The sequence below is a fragment of the Neodiprion lecontei genome, chromosome 3, assembly GCF_021901455.1.
Source record: "Neodiprion lecontei isolate iyNeoLeco1 chromosome 3, iyNeoLeco1.1, whole genome shotgun sequence".
NCBI classification, from domain to species: Eukaryota; Metazoa; Arthropoda; class Insecta; order Hymenoptera; family Diprionidae; genus Neodiprion; species Neodiprion lecontei.
In genome coordinates this window covers 31,101,225-31,118,269 of record NC_060262.1, presented here as the reverse complement: position 1 = coordinate 31,118,269, position 17,045 = coordinate 31,101,225, and the positions used below count along the sequence as shown (strand labels likewise).

The following is a 17,045-nucleotide window of genomic DNA, read 5'->3' as shown; positions in this document are numbered from 1 at the left end:
GAACCGCATGCGCGTTGAAATTTCTAACGCGCAGTGATAGCTTCGGTTGAATTTCGGAATTCTCGGGATTGTTAAAAAAGCGAACGATCCACGCGGAAAGGTCGTCGCCCGAGTCTCCAGTTCATTCCCCTTCGGGAGAAAGAGCTCTTCATTGCACGGGGCTAGCCTGTCCCACCACGATTCGCTGCAGAGCACAGTTGAGCATGTATACCCTTGTTTGTTCTCGCTTCCGATTGGGCGACAGATATGTACGTCTTCAATTGCTCCGCAAGATCTTATTGGGTCCAATTAGACCCGATATAAATTCAAAGAACAACTGCACACAAATATGACATACCGAAATATCAACGCGGTAGATTGTCCTTCGTGTTAACCAAGCGTAGCTGTGAACGAAAAAGATTACTTTTATCCGCGGTGCTAACATCTTGGAGAAACGGAGTGTAAAAAACGAACAGTCAGTATCTACCATTCCATTAGCAATGATAACCATTTGAATACTAGGATAAACACCAGTCTGTTTACTCAAGAGTATAACGTATTTCCGGAACTGTTAAGTGACGTGTACGATAGCCAATTAAGGCATTTAAAAAACTACCAAATGCAGATTGTATTTTTAAATCACGACTCACATCACCGTCATTGCGGTCAGCATTTCCGTTGCCATTCAAAGTTTGAGCTGGCAATGGAGGATAAAAAGTTGAGACGCGTAATGTGTCGTTTATTTTTTTACTAATTTGTTTCATTTTTCCGGAATCAGAGAATATCTTCCATCTATTTCCGCAAATGCCGACAGTGTAATATGAGAATATATCTGATTGAAACTTACGAGCGCATCCTAAGTACTAAAGACCGTACATCATTTTGCTGCTTAGCTTGTGCACCGTGTATATATACCAATTACCTATACCTACACCAGTATAATTAGAATGTTTCAAAATGAAACGGTATTATTTCTGCTTGACCACTTGTCCCGCTAATACTTTATTTATACTCCGATGCTGACATACGGAAAGTTTAGGTGCCACTTAAAAATTCCTACTACAAGCACGGGCAAATCAGACTCATCGCTTTGTCTTCTTCAACTAACACACGTCAAATAAGGATAATATTCGTTGTAAAGCCTCCAAAATTTAGCAATAGAAAGTCATGATGGAAGAAACAAAAAGAGAGTATCTACGCGTTGTTGATCACATCTAATCACATTCTGAGAACTCGTTGAGCAAAGAAATGGATTCTCGTTCGAACATTTCACGATTGCGGATTTCCAGAAACGAATTTTGAGGTGTTCCTCTGTTATTTGTTTCTTCGGACATTGCACGAGGTGAATCGTCCTTGATAAATGTATGGATACACGTATAGGAAGACGTGCAAACGTATAGTAAAGGGAGGGGAGGGACTTTGAGCACAAATTAAGAAATTCCATTTCAATATTTAATTAGGCTTATCGACTAAAATAGTCCGTCATCGCGACGGCTTTTCATACTGTTTACTGTAATCGTACGTAAATTATAATTAGATATGTGAATATTCATTGAAACGAGAACAAAGCTCCAAGAAAACTGAGTGAAATAAAAGGGAGAAAAAAAATCATACACATCAATATCTTAGAATTTCACTCAAGCTCCAAGTTTTAAACAGACTACAATATACTAGATTTATATGCAACATTTCACCCCGAAGTCATACCGATTTGAAACACCTTTCTTCCACTATATCACTCAATTTTGCTACTAATTATGTAACTCGGTCAAATCGAGTGCGTCCGATGCGACCGCCTAAAATTTAGTAAGAAAATTTTTGTAAAATATCAAAATACTGTATATGATACTGTATATATATATATTTATTTATATCGTAATGCATAATAACTGTTATACCTATAGTCAAAGGTATCATATGTTCAGTGAGCAGTTTTCAGACTTTCTCAGTCTTTTTTTATACTCCCATTCAACTGAAAACCCTATAATGATTTTGAAAAATCAATTAAAAAAAAGAAACCCAAAAATAAAACAACAACAATTCAAAACGAACAAAAATCACATAAAAGTTTCACGTGAGATTCACGGTTGATTAGGAATAAGAGGTGTAAAAACTAAATCAGACATGGGATATTTGTCAGTAGGGAAAAAAAATTCAGTGATGAAATAAAATGTTTAAAAAATACGTTTTTAAAGCGATGAAAAATGTACCTGCGTACGAACACAAATCGTCGTCCGATTTAAGCAGAGAAAAAGGTAATATGAAGAAGAAGAAAAAAAGAAACGATAGCCGAGCACTCGACCAGCAACTTAAAGTAAAAAGAAACTTTTTCTAGCTACTAGAATAAAGGAATCACGGAATGGCAGATAAAGTCTCATCTATAAAGTTCTGAGTGAGTAGAGCGGTCGATAAAAAAATATTGACAGGTTCAAGAGAGTATATCAATACGGTCTGTAAAGCTTTGCCGGAGTATCTATAAAATGTTTACGCTAGGCCAGGGCCAGAAGCAAACGAAATCACTCAAGATTGGGTTCGAATATAACCGAAACGGCGAGTCCTCGTCCGAAATCGCCTCTTTGACATTTAAGAGCGCATCGCGCAATAAAATATACACATAATATATTCCGCTAAGCAACTACTTGTGAATTTTGATCACCCAACTTTTTTGCCAGCTCCTGAAGAATCTCCCTGTACATGATCGAGTCTAAATTCGTACCCAGACAGTAGAGCAGCCACCAATCTCCAAGATCCGTCTTTCGACTTACGCTCCGACAAGTTTCCTTCGACGTTCCACGCGCCGCAAGGTGCATCAGGCGTGGTCTTATGGCGGGTGCGAAAATAATTGCGGCCCGATAGGCGAGCAGACCGACCAGCAATACCGTAAGTATCAGGTACCAGAACCAGATGAAGATATACGTCTTTTCGTTGACGATGTTCAGCGGAAGGATGCACAGCGAATCGTGTTTCTGTACCGAGCCACTGGGACCGATCTTGTGGAATATGCACTTGGTGACGCGTGGAAATATGTAAACCATGGGATCGACACGTTCCTCCTGCGGTTTGTCCGCGTACTGTAAAACGCGGAGACCGTAGCCCATAAATTCACCGTCGAAGAAACGGTTCATACAGTAGAGCTGGAGCAGTATGTTCAGCAAGCAGATCGCCTCGCAGGCGTAGTACCGGTATACGTAACTGATGTGTGTCTGTGGAACAAAAAAAATTAACCATTTATTCGTTATGCGCTGTGCGAAAATTAGTGGTTAAATCAGGGGCAAGATATTGGACAATTTTTGGAGCAGCATGGCTCATGTCAGTTTGTTGACATTGAATTTTATCACGTGATCTCAGAGATATCTATGCGCATAAAGCGCTAATTTTTACCACCACATCACGCAAAAATAACACAATCATAACACTTATTTTTTTCAACACCTGCTTCGGAGGTTCGATTTTCGAAGCCTGTGGAGCGTGCGGAAAGTGCTCGATTTTCGAAGAGTACGGTTAAACGAGGTTGGCGCACGCGCACAACTGAAATGACCGATTTTAGACACTAGGGATTTCTTTGCCGCATGCGCACTTTCGAATCACTCGATTTAACGCACTTTATCATTGATCATAAGTTACCTAGCCGAATGATACGCGCTGCCAGCGGCAAGTTCGCTGCTTCTCAGATCAAACTTTTCTGCACAGGTGTTGGAAAAAGTAGCGTGCATGGGTATCTTCCGTTTTTCATTTCCAGTGCTTCTAATATGTCGGCTTCACAATACACTGCGGAATGGCTCCGAAATAAATTTCAATGTTTTCAGCAGCGTAGATATGTGTAAAATGGAAGAGTTCGCAGTTCGCTGTGGCTCGATTGTTTTTTTTCTCTTTATATTCAGTTGGAAGATGAAAAAAGTTACTAAAATTAACCAAGGTGAGTTCGTTAATATATTACACAAGATGTAAAGAGTCAAGTGTATGGATACAATGTTTTACCGGATGATTATTTCATTCGTAAGAAATATGTGTAATTATCTATTGAAGAATTTCAATGGTATGATACTATAATTTGTAAGAAATGGAGGTTACGAGATCAGCGCGATTTTGGTCTCGCTAAATATAATGCCCCACTTTCTACACTTGTAGCATAATATATCATAATTTTTTACTTGTAACTCGTAGGCATTTAAGTTCAATAGTTACATGATCGGTGATATAGGAGAAGCAATATCAACTAAGGAAGTTGATCAACTATTTACTGTTTAATTCAGGAACGGGAAATAAAATGATCACTCGCATAATGAATTGAAAATAAAATCATGAAAGCCATTGAGGGACCATTATGACTTCTTTTTGGACTGATCCAAAATAATATATATATGCTACAAAACACACAAATTGATTTTACGAATACGAGCGGATTCTGTTGCACCATTACAATCGGTACGATCCGAAAAATAAGAACGAGTTTGCCCTCTAAATGGTAATAAACCTAAAAATAACGTAAACGCAAAGTAAATTTTGTCAATTTTCAATAAACATTGTCATTTGTATGCGGGAATCGTGTGAAATTATTTCTCAGCAATTTTATCTATTCAGCAATGAATTTTTCCTATTAGTACTTAAGAATAATTGTGATATTTTTGAAACATACCAAGACATTAATCGTTTTGTACTGAGAATGGAATAACAAACTTGTTTACCGTTATTATGAAATGATCAAATTTACTGTAAGATATCGATGTTTTCGTAACAGAGACATGTTTTTGACCGTTCACTTATAAACCTCGAGATACAAATGAAATCCGTCAATGAATATAGAGTCGAAATAACTTGTCAAATATCCGTAATATTACAGCGCAAACGTTATCGCCCAGCATGTCATCATTTTCACACGAATAAAAAAATTAGTCCGTCAAACTAACTGCAAGACCGATTACGTGAAACGTTGATAAACAAGCTGGCATATGTTTTCACCGAATGCGATATAGAATATATTGAGTGAATGCCGTTGTTTGGTCAAGATTGTAATACGTTACACGGCTCATATATTTAAATACGATTATACGCTGGTCATGCACACAAGAATTTTATGCAATGTATTACATCTCGTCCACTGAGATTCCAATCTAGTTACATAAACACGTGTTCCTATCTTGCTGGCTTTTCACACCAACAGATTTTGTAATCGTTCAAAACTAGAATCAATACGTCGGTATATGGTATTGTTTTCACATTCCGTACAAAAGCCAAAATCAGCTTTCACAAATCAGTATATACGCATACATAAATAGCTAGTGGCGGAGATAGTATCAGGTCTTGATACAAACATTGCATAGATGAAAACAAATCGTGGAGGTTTACATAAGAAAACTTGTATCACGTAAGCACGCAGTCGTGGTTGAAATGGTGGAAAATTAATACCACATGAAATGAAAATGAAAAAAATCACAGGAGAAAATTGATCGCAAGCAATGAACCCGGGGTAACCGGAACTGTGGTAATCTGGAGCTTTTGACGATCCCCGTCTCCGACATACGACACCACGATTGTTTGCTCGGTTATCGCAGTAGACGGAAGATGTGTCCACGCGACTCCGGGCAGCCACCCAAGATGAGGTAGTACAATAATACCGCCGGAGGCTTATCAGGCGGAGTGAGACGTCTGGAAGCGCAAGACCAAAGTGACGCCCACCGAGTGTGGAAGTTTGGTAAACCCAAACAAAAGGTTGAACAGCGGATATGTGCCGTCTTACTGTCAGCCACAAACATCATTAGGTCAAAAATAACAGCGAGTCGTCGTCGTCGTCGGCATTCGATATCCACAGTGGTGCGTATATACATACGTAGATAGGTATGTACACCTCCCGAAATGGCTTCTGACCGATTCGAGGCCACCCGTGTCGTCTGCTACGCAGGTTGAATAAATGGTAGCAGACGACACCGGCGGCCTTGAATCGGTCAGAATCCACCTCGGGAGGCGTACGCGTGTACGTAATTCGATTAGCCGGAGTTTGTAACCCCGAAATATAACATGATATCGTATGATAAACGGATCGAGGAGTAAGTATTCTCACCGTGCGGTGTTTCATGATGTAATTCATCATGACAGATTTCTTCTTTAGCTTCTCCTTCTCGTCGCACAGTTGGTGATTCATCCCCATGACAATGCTCCTCATCAAACCATTTTCCCAGGTGTTCCAGAGCCACTGAGGCACGTAGCACATTATTGCCTGCACAAGAATTACCCGATTTGCCATTGAGATCACCGATTCAATTTTGGTAATGAATCACATCTACCGATTGACGACTCACCTGGAAGAACAGTACGAAGCAAACCCATTGATAGTAGGTGTAGTACTTGCGAGCGCTTTCGTCGTTGAAATCGTTGCCGATTCCAGGATGAGCCACTTCCTTGCCGACCTTGTGGAAAGAAAAAAAAATGCACTGTATTTACAATCTCAAGTCGATATCGGACAAGGAATTTTTTACACCTGCACAACTTCGTGCAGCGAATGCGCTATATTGCTGGATCACAGGTACGTAGATTTACGAAGAGACAAGCTGGCTTCTCCACTTCAATAATTGTTTAGAATTAGTAAACGAGTCTCCATTTTGTTTTTTTAGAAACTTATTCTAATTTCTGCATCTTTGAAGGCGCGCTATGGAATTCGTTGAACGCTTTGTCGGGGAACGGATGTAATGGTGATAGCACTTGCAAGAGTAGTGGGGAATTCATGATGTGAATAAGACAAGATTTAGCGAGAACCGAGAATGAAAATTTAAAGCGGCTGAAAGATCCAGTCAAGAAATGTTAACCGAATCAGTTCTTCTACGAGTTAATCAATGTATTTCTTAATGAAATTATGATTCAACAATCACACGAGTCGTGCTACATCAAGTTATGTTGTTATATAATACAGGGTGCAGCAACAGATTTATGGACACATACGACCTAACTAACAAGTAGCGTCAGTCCTCCGGATCACGGATTCTGCTGAAACTGTTACGGGTGTTTCTCCAGCCCAAAATGTGGATCATGTTGAAGTTTGTAGCGTTACTGTAACAGAGCTTATTGAGGAACATCTTTTCTTGCCAATTTATAATTGTGCGAAATTCAGTAAACCGTAGTAAAGCAAGACGTACCCGTATTTTAAAAATTTATCTCGTTCAAAGTTGTTCTAAAATTGCAAAACAAAGCATTTTCTTTCCATTGTTTCGTTACGATCACGTTACTAACTTCAATCTTGTAAATGAAGAGCTTCTATCGTGTAATTCCATCCATCGAGGCTCTTCACACCGGTTAAAATTGATCAAGTTAGCAGTTTGGTGAGTAAAATGCCGTGATAAATGAAACCTGTTGTACATTTTTGCCTGAAATAATAATTTTCAATGTTCTCTATTTTAGTTTCGATGCCAGGCTTCTATAGATTAAAGTATGAACAAATATACCATCATTTCAAAGCCATGGTGAAGTTTAAACCATAAATTTCCGACAACCTGATCTATTGTAAATTAAGCGAAGGAAGGCCAAATGGATGGAATTAAGCATCAAAAGTCGCATATTTTGAGTCAAAGAAACACCCCTAGAAGTTTGAGCAAAAGCCGTGATCCCGAGGTCTGATACTTTCCTTGGAAGTTGTACTCAATTGATAAAGATACCACAATATCCACAATAATTCGAATCCGGAACCACTGAGACTTTTACAAGGATCGGCTCAGTGTTCCAGACAAATCGTGAACCAGTGCTGAGCCGGGTTATCTCTGTGTAACGCTGTGCCATGTGAGGGGTCACTCTTGGATCCGTACGAGCATTACCATGTACATAACGCAGTTAACACGTTCTATCTTTAGCACGCGTTATACGAAGCTTCACTATATACACATATGTATTCTGACTCTCTGACCCGGACCACTCGAATTGACCTTCGTCGACAATATCTGCGATGTATGCAAGAGCTACAATTGAAAATCAAATTGAATTTAATATCGTTCTATGCGTGTTGACTTTAGCATGATAGTGCTTAAGCTCTAAATGTTCTTTCTTTTCTACCGTTCGACAATGAATTTATACGGTCTGTCACACTGAAAGTTATCCATTTAAGTAACTCCTCATAAGCATCTGTGGTCTACGTTATAGAAATCTACAGTCTCGATTATCACGAAACCGACTCTGTTAGCATCATGAACAATAAGAAATTTAAAAGTACTGGACTTTTTCGAAGATGATGCGATCTGTGCAAGATTACAACATCGAAACGATACCAAGTGAGAAACTTGCGACATGGAAAGTATAAAATCCGTTCTTGTACTTAATGTGCCAATCAGGTATTGTTGCACAGTAGTATTGCGGCGTATGTGCGATTTGTGATAAATATAGGATTTATACGATTTCGCACTTGTTCTTTATACGCTCTTACACAAGTTGGAGACGGATGTGGTTCCTCGTATATGATATAAAATTCGAATAAGTGATAAAATTCTACGAATGTGTGGCAAACTCCGCGCACGCGTCAGTGGCGATAGCTGGTAAGCTAAGAATGAGCGATAACTCTGACTATACTTATGTGCGGGGCAAACTTGTTTCAACATTTTACTCAACTACTCTGTGCCTGACTTAATATAATAAAAAATCTGTCGTCGGCAGTCCAGAAATCGATTTATCTGCAAACGTCTGTACCACGAGTTTAATCTCAGCTTCGAACTGGATTCATTTAATTGACTTTGATTGCTCGTGATAGCCTCAGGCATCAAGCAGCATTCTTACACAAGCGATATCTTCTTACCAATCATTATTGTTCGTTTTAATTGTTGTAACTAACGCGGGCAATTTACGTAATTATACTTTGCTTCCAATTGCGTTAAAGGTGAGTAAAAGAACCATTCATACTAATTGGTGAATTATTCGTCATTGCTTGTTGTCTTACACATAAATGATTGAATTAAGTGAGTTCACTTGACTTCCGAATTCTATTGCTATAGATGTAAGTAAACAAGGATAAACCATACGGAATCGAAACCTGTGTAATAATGGAATATCACTGCTAATACACACTGCAGAGTTACGAAAGTTATGAACTTTTTCTGCTGCATCGAATCAAGATCATGTACGGGCTATGTATCCACGGTTCTTTACATTCCATTCGAGAGGTGACCTGATTTATCACGTCATACGTAAGCGAGGGGAACCGTTGCATTATCTTTAATACATCCCGCAATGGAAATTTATGATAAGTCTTTTCTGGAAGATTATCTGCAGTTTCTTACTTCTCTAATATCATTTCCTGTTACTACCGCAAAACGTAATCGCGTTGGAATACTCGAAGGAATCGTTAGTATCCGGTTGAAAATTTCCTGTTAATGACGAGCTTAGATCGTAAATTTACTGCGTCCGATATCAAGTAATATCAGATTCGATGTTACAACATATTGCACGGCTTCTGTTACGCATTCGGAACAGCAAGAATGAGAAACACCTTCCGACCTGCACCATCAAATGTGTGTTCAGAGTTAGAATTTTCTTACTAGCCACGCGGAGATTCTGCAAGCTCCGATGTTGGATGAAAAAAACGCAAGATTCAAGGTGTTGTGTAAAATCGCAGTAGCAACGGACCCTGCAGTATCTCTTATCAAAATTCACCGCGTACGGACATCAATCACTCATTGTCAGTGAACAGTCATTGGTGGAAATCGGAATTGACGATAGGCCGGAAGTGCAGCAGCGACGATGATCATATTACATTACATGCCTATTCATCCACGCTCGTGTCACGAGACTCACGTATGTACGGAGGCGTTGGCGCCCTTTTGCGAGTATGAAAAACAACTCCTACAAAATATACTGTAGTATAGTACTATGCTTTCCTTGTTCTTATTGTTAGTAGAGAGAATCTCCTGCGAGAGCAGTCGTAAACCGCAGGACCGAGAAAAGTGCATGCGAGAGACAAACGGACATGTGTGATGCAGACCGGCGCGGCATGCATGCTATGAGACAAAAGGGCGCCCACCAAAGGTTCTGGAAGACACTCGACGAGTCCCACCCCACCGGCCCTTCACAGCCTTCAAAGGCCCAGCCCCCCGAACAGCATCATCGGGGCAACGAATTATCCTCGTGTGACGACGAAGTTGACGCGACAACGAAGAGCCATGATTGGGGCAGTGGGGGGGGGGGGGGATAAAATCGATATAATTTCCATCGCGGTTGCAGCACGCGTTGACGCGGTGAGAATAATTAATTACCTGGCGATTGAAAGCGTCGGGCATCGTGAATGTCGAAGTAATCCAGCAAAACGTGTTGATCGCGTTCTTACGGAGGCCCGATTCGACTATGCAAGCGATCGGATTGCCCACGTATTGGGTGGCGGTGATGATGAGCGAAAAAGTGAGGAGCAGAACCGTTGTGAATATGTTGTGCATCCGGAATATCATCGAGTCCGTTGTTATGTCCTGCCATTTCAGATACCCCCTCAAATCACCCAGTAGCTTGTACATGGTGTATGACGTATGATCGTAGCGTTTTTGAGGTTAGAAACTATCCCACATCGGGTAGACACTCTTGAAATTTTCCTTAGGTCAGAGGCGCAAATCTCGCCTGTGATCAGGTTCGAATTTGGGAGACTTCAACGTCCGCCGATGTCGGAAATTCGTTGAGAGAATTCGTTCGCTGGGCGAAAATCGCGGAGCTGTGTCGAATAGAATTTTCGAACAATGAAACAATTGACACTCGACGACGTACGAATTGTCGCAATTTTAATCCTAAATATAAAAAACAGGTCAGTTTCGCTCCATCGCCGTTTTACCACCTCGAGTTTGCAGTTGGATCAAACCTTTCAACGCGCCGTGCGCTAATAGAGAAACTGTGTATAACGTTGCACCGTTAGGTCCCCGACTTTCAAAATAACGATAACGAATCTTTTCTATCGACGCAGTGACTCCAGTCCTTATTTCCAGCGGCGCTCCTCAGCGTTCGTTTGCCGAGTTTCCGCTCATCATCTCAATTATCTATCCTCGCCGTCAACCCCTGCGCGTATTCGTATGCAGAGAATGCATACAGTGCATACGGTGCAGCGAACCTTGCTCGAGAACGATCTCTGCTTTATCGAGCGATCGTCGGGACCTTTTCTTCGGCTTTTTTTCCTCGCCTTTAAACGGGTTCGCCGATTGTTTTTATTCCGATTCGATCGCCGACCCGAGCCGAACCCGCGAATTCCGGTTATCACAATCACAACAACAACAACACCGAGACACTGTACCGAACTGGAACATCGACCCAATAAGTACGAAGTAACTCGACCGTCCGATCGTCTCGGGCGATTTATCCTTCTCGTGTATTCTCTTTGCGCCTTACTAGTAGCTGAATCGTGTTGGCGTTCGTACGCAGCACTCTTCGGCGGCAGCAGCTGACGAGGAGTGGAGAAGTGTGGGGTGGGGGGTAAACCCTGGGCCCCCCACTATAGACTATAGAGACTCTATAGTCCGCTCCCCCAACTACCGACTACCGTGCCTCCGCGTTGCATACGCCGAACGGTACACGTATACCCCTCTATCTTCCCGGCAAGCCCGGCTGGCCGGCCGGCCCAACGCGAAGCCCACGATTTCGTGCCGAGCCTTCCTCTTCGTGGTCACTTCGCCGCCGTTCCGAAATACACTCTCGGCAATCAGGTATAAGATTGCTAAGGTTAATGCTACTTTTCTTCGTACTTTGCACCGCCACTTTGCCTCGTTCCGAGGCTGACTCGCACCGTTACGGGTTAATCGCTGAAAAACGCGGTGTGCAATATCGCATCGTGGACGCGTCGCATCTCCGTCCTTCGCATTTTCCTCAAATTCTAGCACGGCTTCCCGCCCCAAGGAAAATTACACATGTTGTCGCATCCTTGACAGATCTGTGCGTACGTACGCGCATCGCCAAGAGGACGCGGCGAAAGGCGCTGAATTAAAATTGATCGTGATGGGACCAGTTGCTCCGAGCCAATCGGAAGGCAGCGAACAATTGCGCTCGTTTAATGTTGTTCAATTGCTACGGGTACGGGCCTCGTTGTCCAACGAGCCTTAGCCGAGAGATGGCGCTGTCACTTCGATGCAACGACTTATTGTGATGTTTGATTTTCCTTTTCGCATTTTGTAGACGTATTTCGGAAATCTTGAACCTCGGACGATAACGCAGTCCGGAAATAAACTCGTAATTTTCCGTTCTACCAACATCATTGTAGGACAGATAAATTTATAATGCCCGCGTTCACGCCCAATGAGCGCTTTATAAAAATCAGTTTCCTCATAATTTTGAGAACAATGGGCATCCTGAAATAAAATATTGTTACAAAGCGGAAAATTAAGAGAGGAAAAGGATTTATTTTGTGACGAAGCTCTCCTTTCAAAGTCTCGAAATAGACTGTTTTTTTATCTATGATGACTACTAAATCATTAAAAAGGGGACAAAACGGGTGATTTCATCCTTTGTAACAATATTATTCATCCAAGATTACAGTTTTCGTGTCGATGTTTGATATTACCAGTCTCTGCCTGGTTTATAATCATCGTTATATTTATATCATTTCTCTGGACCTTGGAGAAAAAAACCTACATATACTGACTGGTTGCGGATTCGTATTCTTTTCCTGGAAGACTGTACCGCAAAACTTTCCTTGCTTTTTATATACACATATCATTTACACCGATACAAATGTTATACAGTTATAAGGTAGTTATTAATTTTTCTTTGTCTGCTTTTGCGGAAAATTTTTGTGAGAAATAACGCATTGTATGTTATGCGGATGTCGCACGTGCCGACGAGCATTGTTCGTTGGCGCTCTTGTATTAAAATTATACACATGATTTATTTTCACTTTTCCACGTTTAAATAACGCTCTCTCTTCAGATTAACCGAACAAGCAACGTTAGGAGACTCCGTTTTTCCTCTGTTCTGTGAGATTTTTTTTCAAAGTTCGAAATGTCTTGTAATAGCTGCACTTCGCTCGGTGGAACCTTCATTATCAACAATTATAAACTTCGTGCAGTTAAATTGCGACTACACGAGGGGAATTTTCCTGGAACGTAAATTCCTTGAAGTTGTTCACCTTCCGAGAATGATAAAAACTCTTGGCGCGCCGTGAGTATAGAAATTCAGGTGGTTTTTTGCTGTTGCCTGTAAACAATACAAAATCCCTTCGTCGAATACAATGTTAAAAGCAAGTCATTCGTACTACAAGAAAAATAAATTGAATAAAATATTTAGAAATTCATCGATCCCCGTCGGAGCGTATCGAACGATCGTTGTCAATGATTTTGCGACACGCTGTATTCGGTGTCTTTCAACCTGGTTTTTCACCTGCAAGACGCCTTCGGCGATGACCGGAGACCGGGTACGTGGGATCCCTCACGGAAAAAAACCCCAAATTGGGTATAAATTCGTACCCCCAACTCATAGATAATGCTAATTTTCCATAAGAAAAAAGTTAGGGGTACGAATTTACACCCAATTTGGGTTTTTTTCCGTGAGGGATTGCCAAAATAAAGTCATGTTGCAATAGAAGAAATAAAAATCGTTTTACAATTATTTCAATACTGACTGGTAGATGAAAACCTGCGAAATTATGTTCTTTGTATCATACATAATAACATGTAATTAATCTTCCGTGAATCTGTTTACGCAACAAATAATTCATACACCTTTTAACACTACAATGCAAATACTTCTGAACTCTGTGTTAACCAAACTTTGTAGCAAGTTTGGGGGATAAATACATTTTAATACGTATCTGCATAAGAATGATGTTGGAAGTTTAGGCTTTTGTTAACTTTTCACAAGTTTGAGAATTCATACGGACGCAAAGGAATCGTCTGTGTGCAAACCTATTATGAAAGAAGACAAGTTTCAGTAATTTGTTAGTCACGCGTAATGCGGTTGGGTGCATCCTACGTGACTACGGGACATCATGCCACGAACCATAAAACGAACAGTTTCACACCTACTCATATTACACCAGCTCCGATCAATTTAAAGCACCGCAAACGATCGACAGAACGGAGCTTGTATACTTATCAGGTTGAGAGGCGGGAAGTGTAAAAACGAACATTTTCGATAGCATGTACCGCTGATAAATATCTTATTGTTAGTTGAAAAAAAAGGCACGAGTAAGCCTGCTGTATCAGTCTGGCGATGGATGGAAGGTCTCTTGACGAAGGTCGTCTATAAATACAAATAGTCTAGCAATGACGAACACTTCATTTGCATCGATCATAGATCTTCTACCATTTCAGGTACATACACATTTTAACATACAAGAATTCTCATCGAGATTCGACTCGTTCTGAGCTGCAGTTGCTGCCGGTGTTTTTTGTCAACTTTAGAAAATGCTTCATTCGTCAGGCTGAAGTAAATCGTAGTATAAATGAACTGCGGACTCTGTTGGAAGATTCGACACGTAAACGCAGATGAAGGTACACCTTGCAGCAGTTAAATCATTCTGATAGTGCAGCCATACTTGGAATATGCTTTGCAGTTTAGTGCACTAGAACTAGTAGAAAATACACTCTAGGTATAATATAAGCTAACGAATAATGTGCACACAGTGATTTGACAGATTTCGTTATCGCGTATAACGTCACAAGGCTCGTTTCATCGATATGTAATTTATGAGTTACTGCGTAGAAAGTGAGACGTCTAATATTTGATTTTCAATTCACACCGCGATGCGTATACTAATTGCGAGAGTGAGATCGATTCTGAAACGCGGTAGTGATAAACGTAGCTGAACAAGTCGTTTAGATTGGGCAACAAAGCTAAACAACTTGACCAACTATCACTTCCGTTTCAGAATCAATCTCTCTGACAATGAGTAGGTATACATGACACGCCAATAAGGAACTAGACGTGAAAATGGAAAGCTGGCACGATATGCTTGCGGACGGGGAAAAAAAATATGACGAAACATTACACCAACTGCACGTGGCGTAAATTGTGGTATAAAATAAGCGCCCCTCGATCGCGCGAGTAAGCTTTGATACGTGAGCCAGCTGAAACGATTAACGGTCACGGAACCGTGAATGATAATTACGGTATTCCAAGGACCTAGAAATTTGGAAATACAGTTGGATGGAACCTGGCTTACCGACCGTGGCCTCGTAGGTACCTACCTACTGCCTACCTATCTGTATCTCTGAGTGAAACGAAACGAATCGGCAGTCAGTCAGGTATTCGAAATCGTCAAGGTTTTACAACCTGATTTCACGCTTGCCACCTGAACGCTTTCGCCGGCTTCCTTGACTTTTTATTATTTCTGTTCGCTTCGGTTGGCCACGCCGCTTCTCTACGCTTCGTTTTTACCCTCGATTCCACGCCGCGGAAATTGTCACTGAACTAATTTTTGTTTTATAACTTTTTCATCCCAACAACTTGGTTTTTCCTCCAGTACGAGTGAACAAACATCCTCGATCTCCGCATATTTGTTACACAAATTCGGCGAATACATAAACCGACGGAGAAAAAGATATCGCGTATATGGCACCTGATTTCGTCTACATTGTGCTATTTACATATCAATGTACAACTTCCAATCCAAATCAACTGCGTATCGTGGTACCCAAGGAACTGATAAGAGGGCTTATTCTGTTTTATTCATTGATCTGATGTGTAATCATCCTTTCAAATTTGAAGGCGCGGAAAATTTTGATACGGAAATATGGAAATCAGCAGGCCAATTGATATGGGTCTTTTTTCAACATATGCGTCATAGAATCAAAGATAAAATAGGAGACACGTGTACGCTTCGTTTGAAAAAAATTACTTTTCACGTATTTCTTTGTATTCTAGTACGGAAGAAAAATACGATGAAAAACTATGTACTGGTTTCAAATTCGCGTTATACTTTATCTGTGTTGTACACCGGCTCAAATGGATTTCAATCGCTACCGTCACGATGTATAAATCGCCAGTCGCGTCGCAACGCTCTCGAATTCTTTCGGTGACCCGAAAATACTATTTGAATTGACAAAACTAACGAACAGATATCGCTAAATATTTATGATACGCTACGAATAAATACTGTAAGAACAACGTGACCATGTACTTTATGACGAGTAGAGCGTACGAAACGGTAAGGCACGATAAGACAGTGCGGTTGTACGGTTGGACGCCGATGGATCGAGCCAAAGCAAAGGAAACGGGAAAAGAGTAAGCACGAATACACTTATTGTTAGCGACAAGAGATGAACCATGTTAAATGGAGTGAAGTACCAGAGCGAACGCTTGTATACAACAAAGTGGAGTGATGCAGTCAAGTGGTTGAAACTGGGTGTGAACTACACTTCAAAAAGCCCCGAGCCTGCAGGTCGCTACAGTGGAAGATGAGGGTGTTCGAGATTCAGCCATTCGATTTCATTCAATTAGCAAGAATCTTGACCCACATGTAGAGAGGGAAAAAAAAATTGAAATCGATGTAAACCTGTTTCCTACGGAGGCGTTTGAAACTGGTTCACACCCACAGATTCTGGATGAGATTGCGTGCCAAGAGGACATAGAATAATACTAAAAAAAAACACGAGTAGCAAGTTCTTTTCATAATTAATTACGTAAATAAAAGTCTGTATCCGAAATATTTCATAAATTTTCCTCCGTTCACTCCTCGCAACCCACACGGGAAAAAACCTGTTGGGCTTACATGCGCGAAGGAAATATGGATAGCACTTTTTTGGAGTAAAAATTACTTCGATCAACTAAAAAAGAGCTGTCCACATATCAACCGTCGCGTATGTAAATGTGACAGTTCTTTTTTTCTCCTTGTAGAATTTGTAGACTTATTGTTAGCTAAAATTATGATTGGAATATACATAAGTACCTAACAAACTGTGCATTGACCTCACTCTGGATTTTATTGTTTATCTGTGGTCACGGCGGTTACGTGTCGTTGATACAGGCCAAGTGTAGTAGAGCTCGACAAAACAGTTGTTACACAGATTCCAGTATCGACTTTGCATTACAAATACAGACTAGAACGGTGTATACATAGAGCAAAGTTTAGAGCATCTCCTTTTCCTCCGGAAGGGCTTTTCTCGAGACGTATATTTATATATTTTGAATTCCTAACG

The 17,045-nt window shown here is 40.8% G+C and overlaps 1 protein-coding gene across 1 annotated transcript; it reads right to left on the bottom strand.

Annotated features, from left to right (window-relative positions):
* Positions 1–1,417: 1,417 nt before the first annotated feature.
* Positions 1,418–11,412, bottom strand: LOC107223786 (innexin inx1). Its single transcript, XM_015663593.2, has 4 exons — positions 10,200–11,412; positions 6,276–6,383; positions 6,038–6,193; positions 1,418–3,182 (listed from the first exon to the last, which is right to left on the bottom strand). The coding sequence occupies exons 1-4, from the start codon at positions 10,449–10,451 to the stop codon at positions 2,607–2,609; spliced, it is 1,092 nt and encodes a 363-aa protein (XP_015519079.1). The 5' UTR covers positions 10,452–11,412; the 3' UTR covers positions 1,418–2,606.
* Between the last annotated feature and the right edge of the window lie 5,633 nt (positions 11,413–17,045).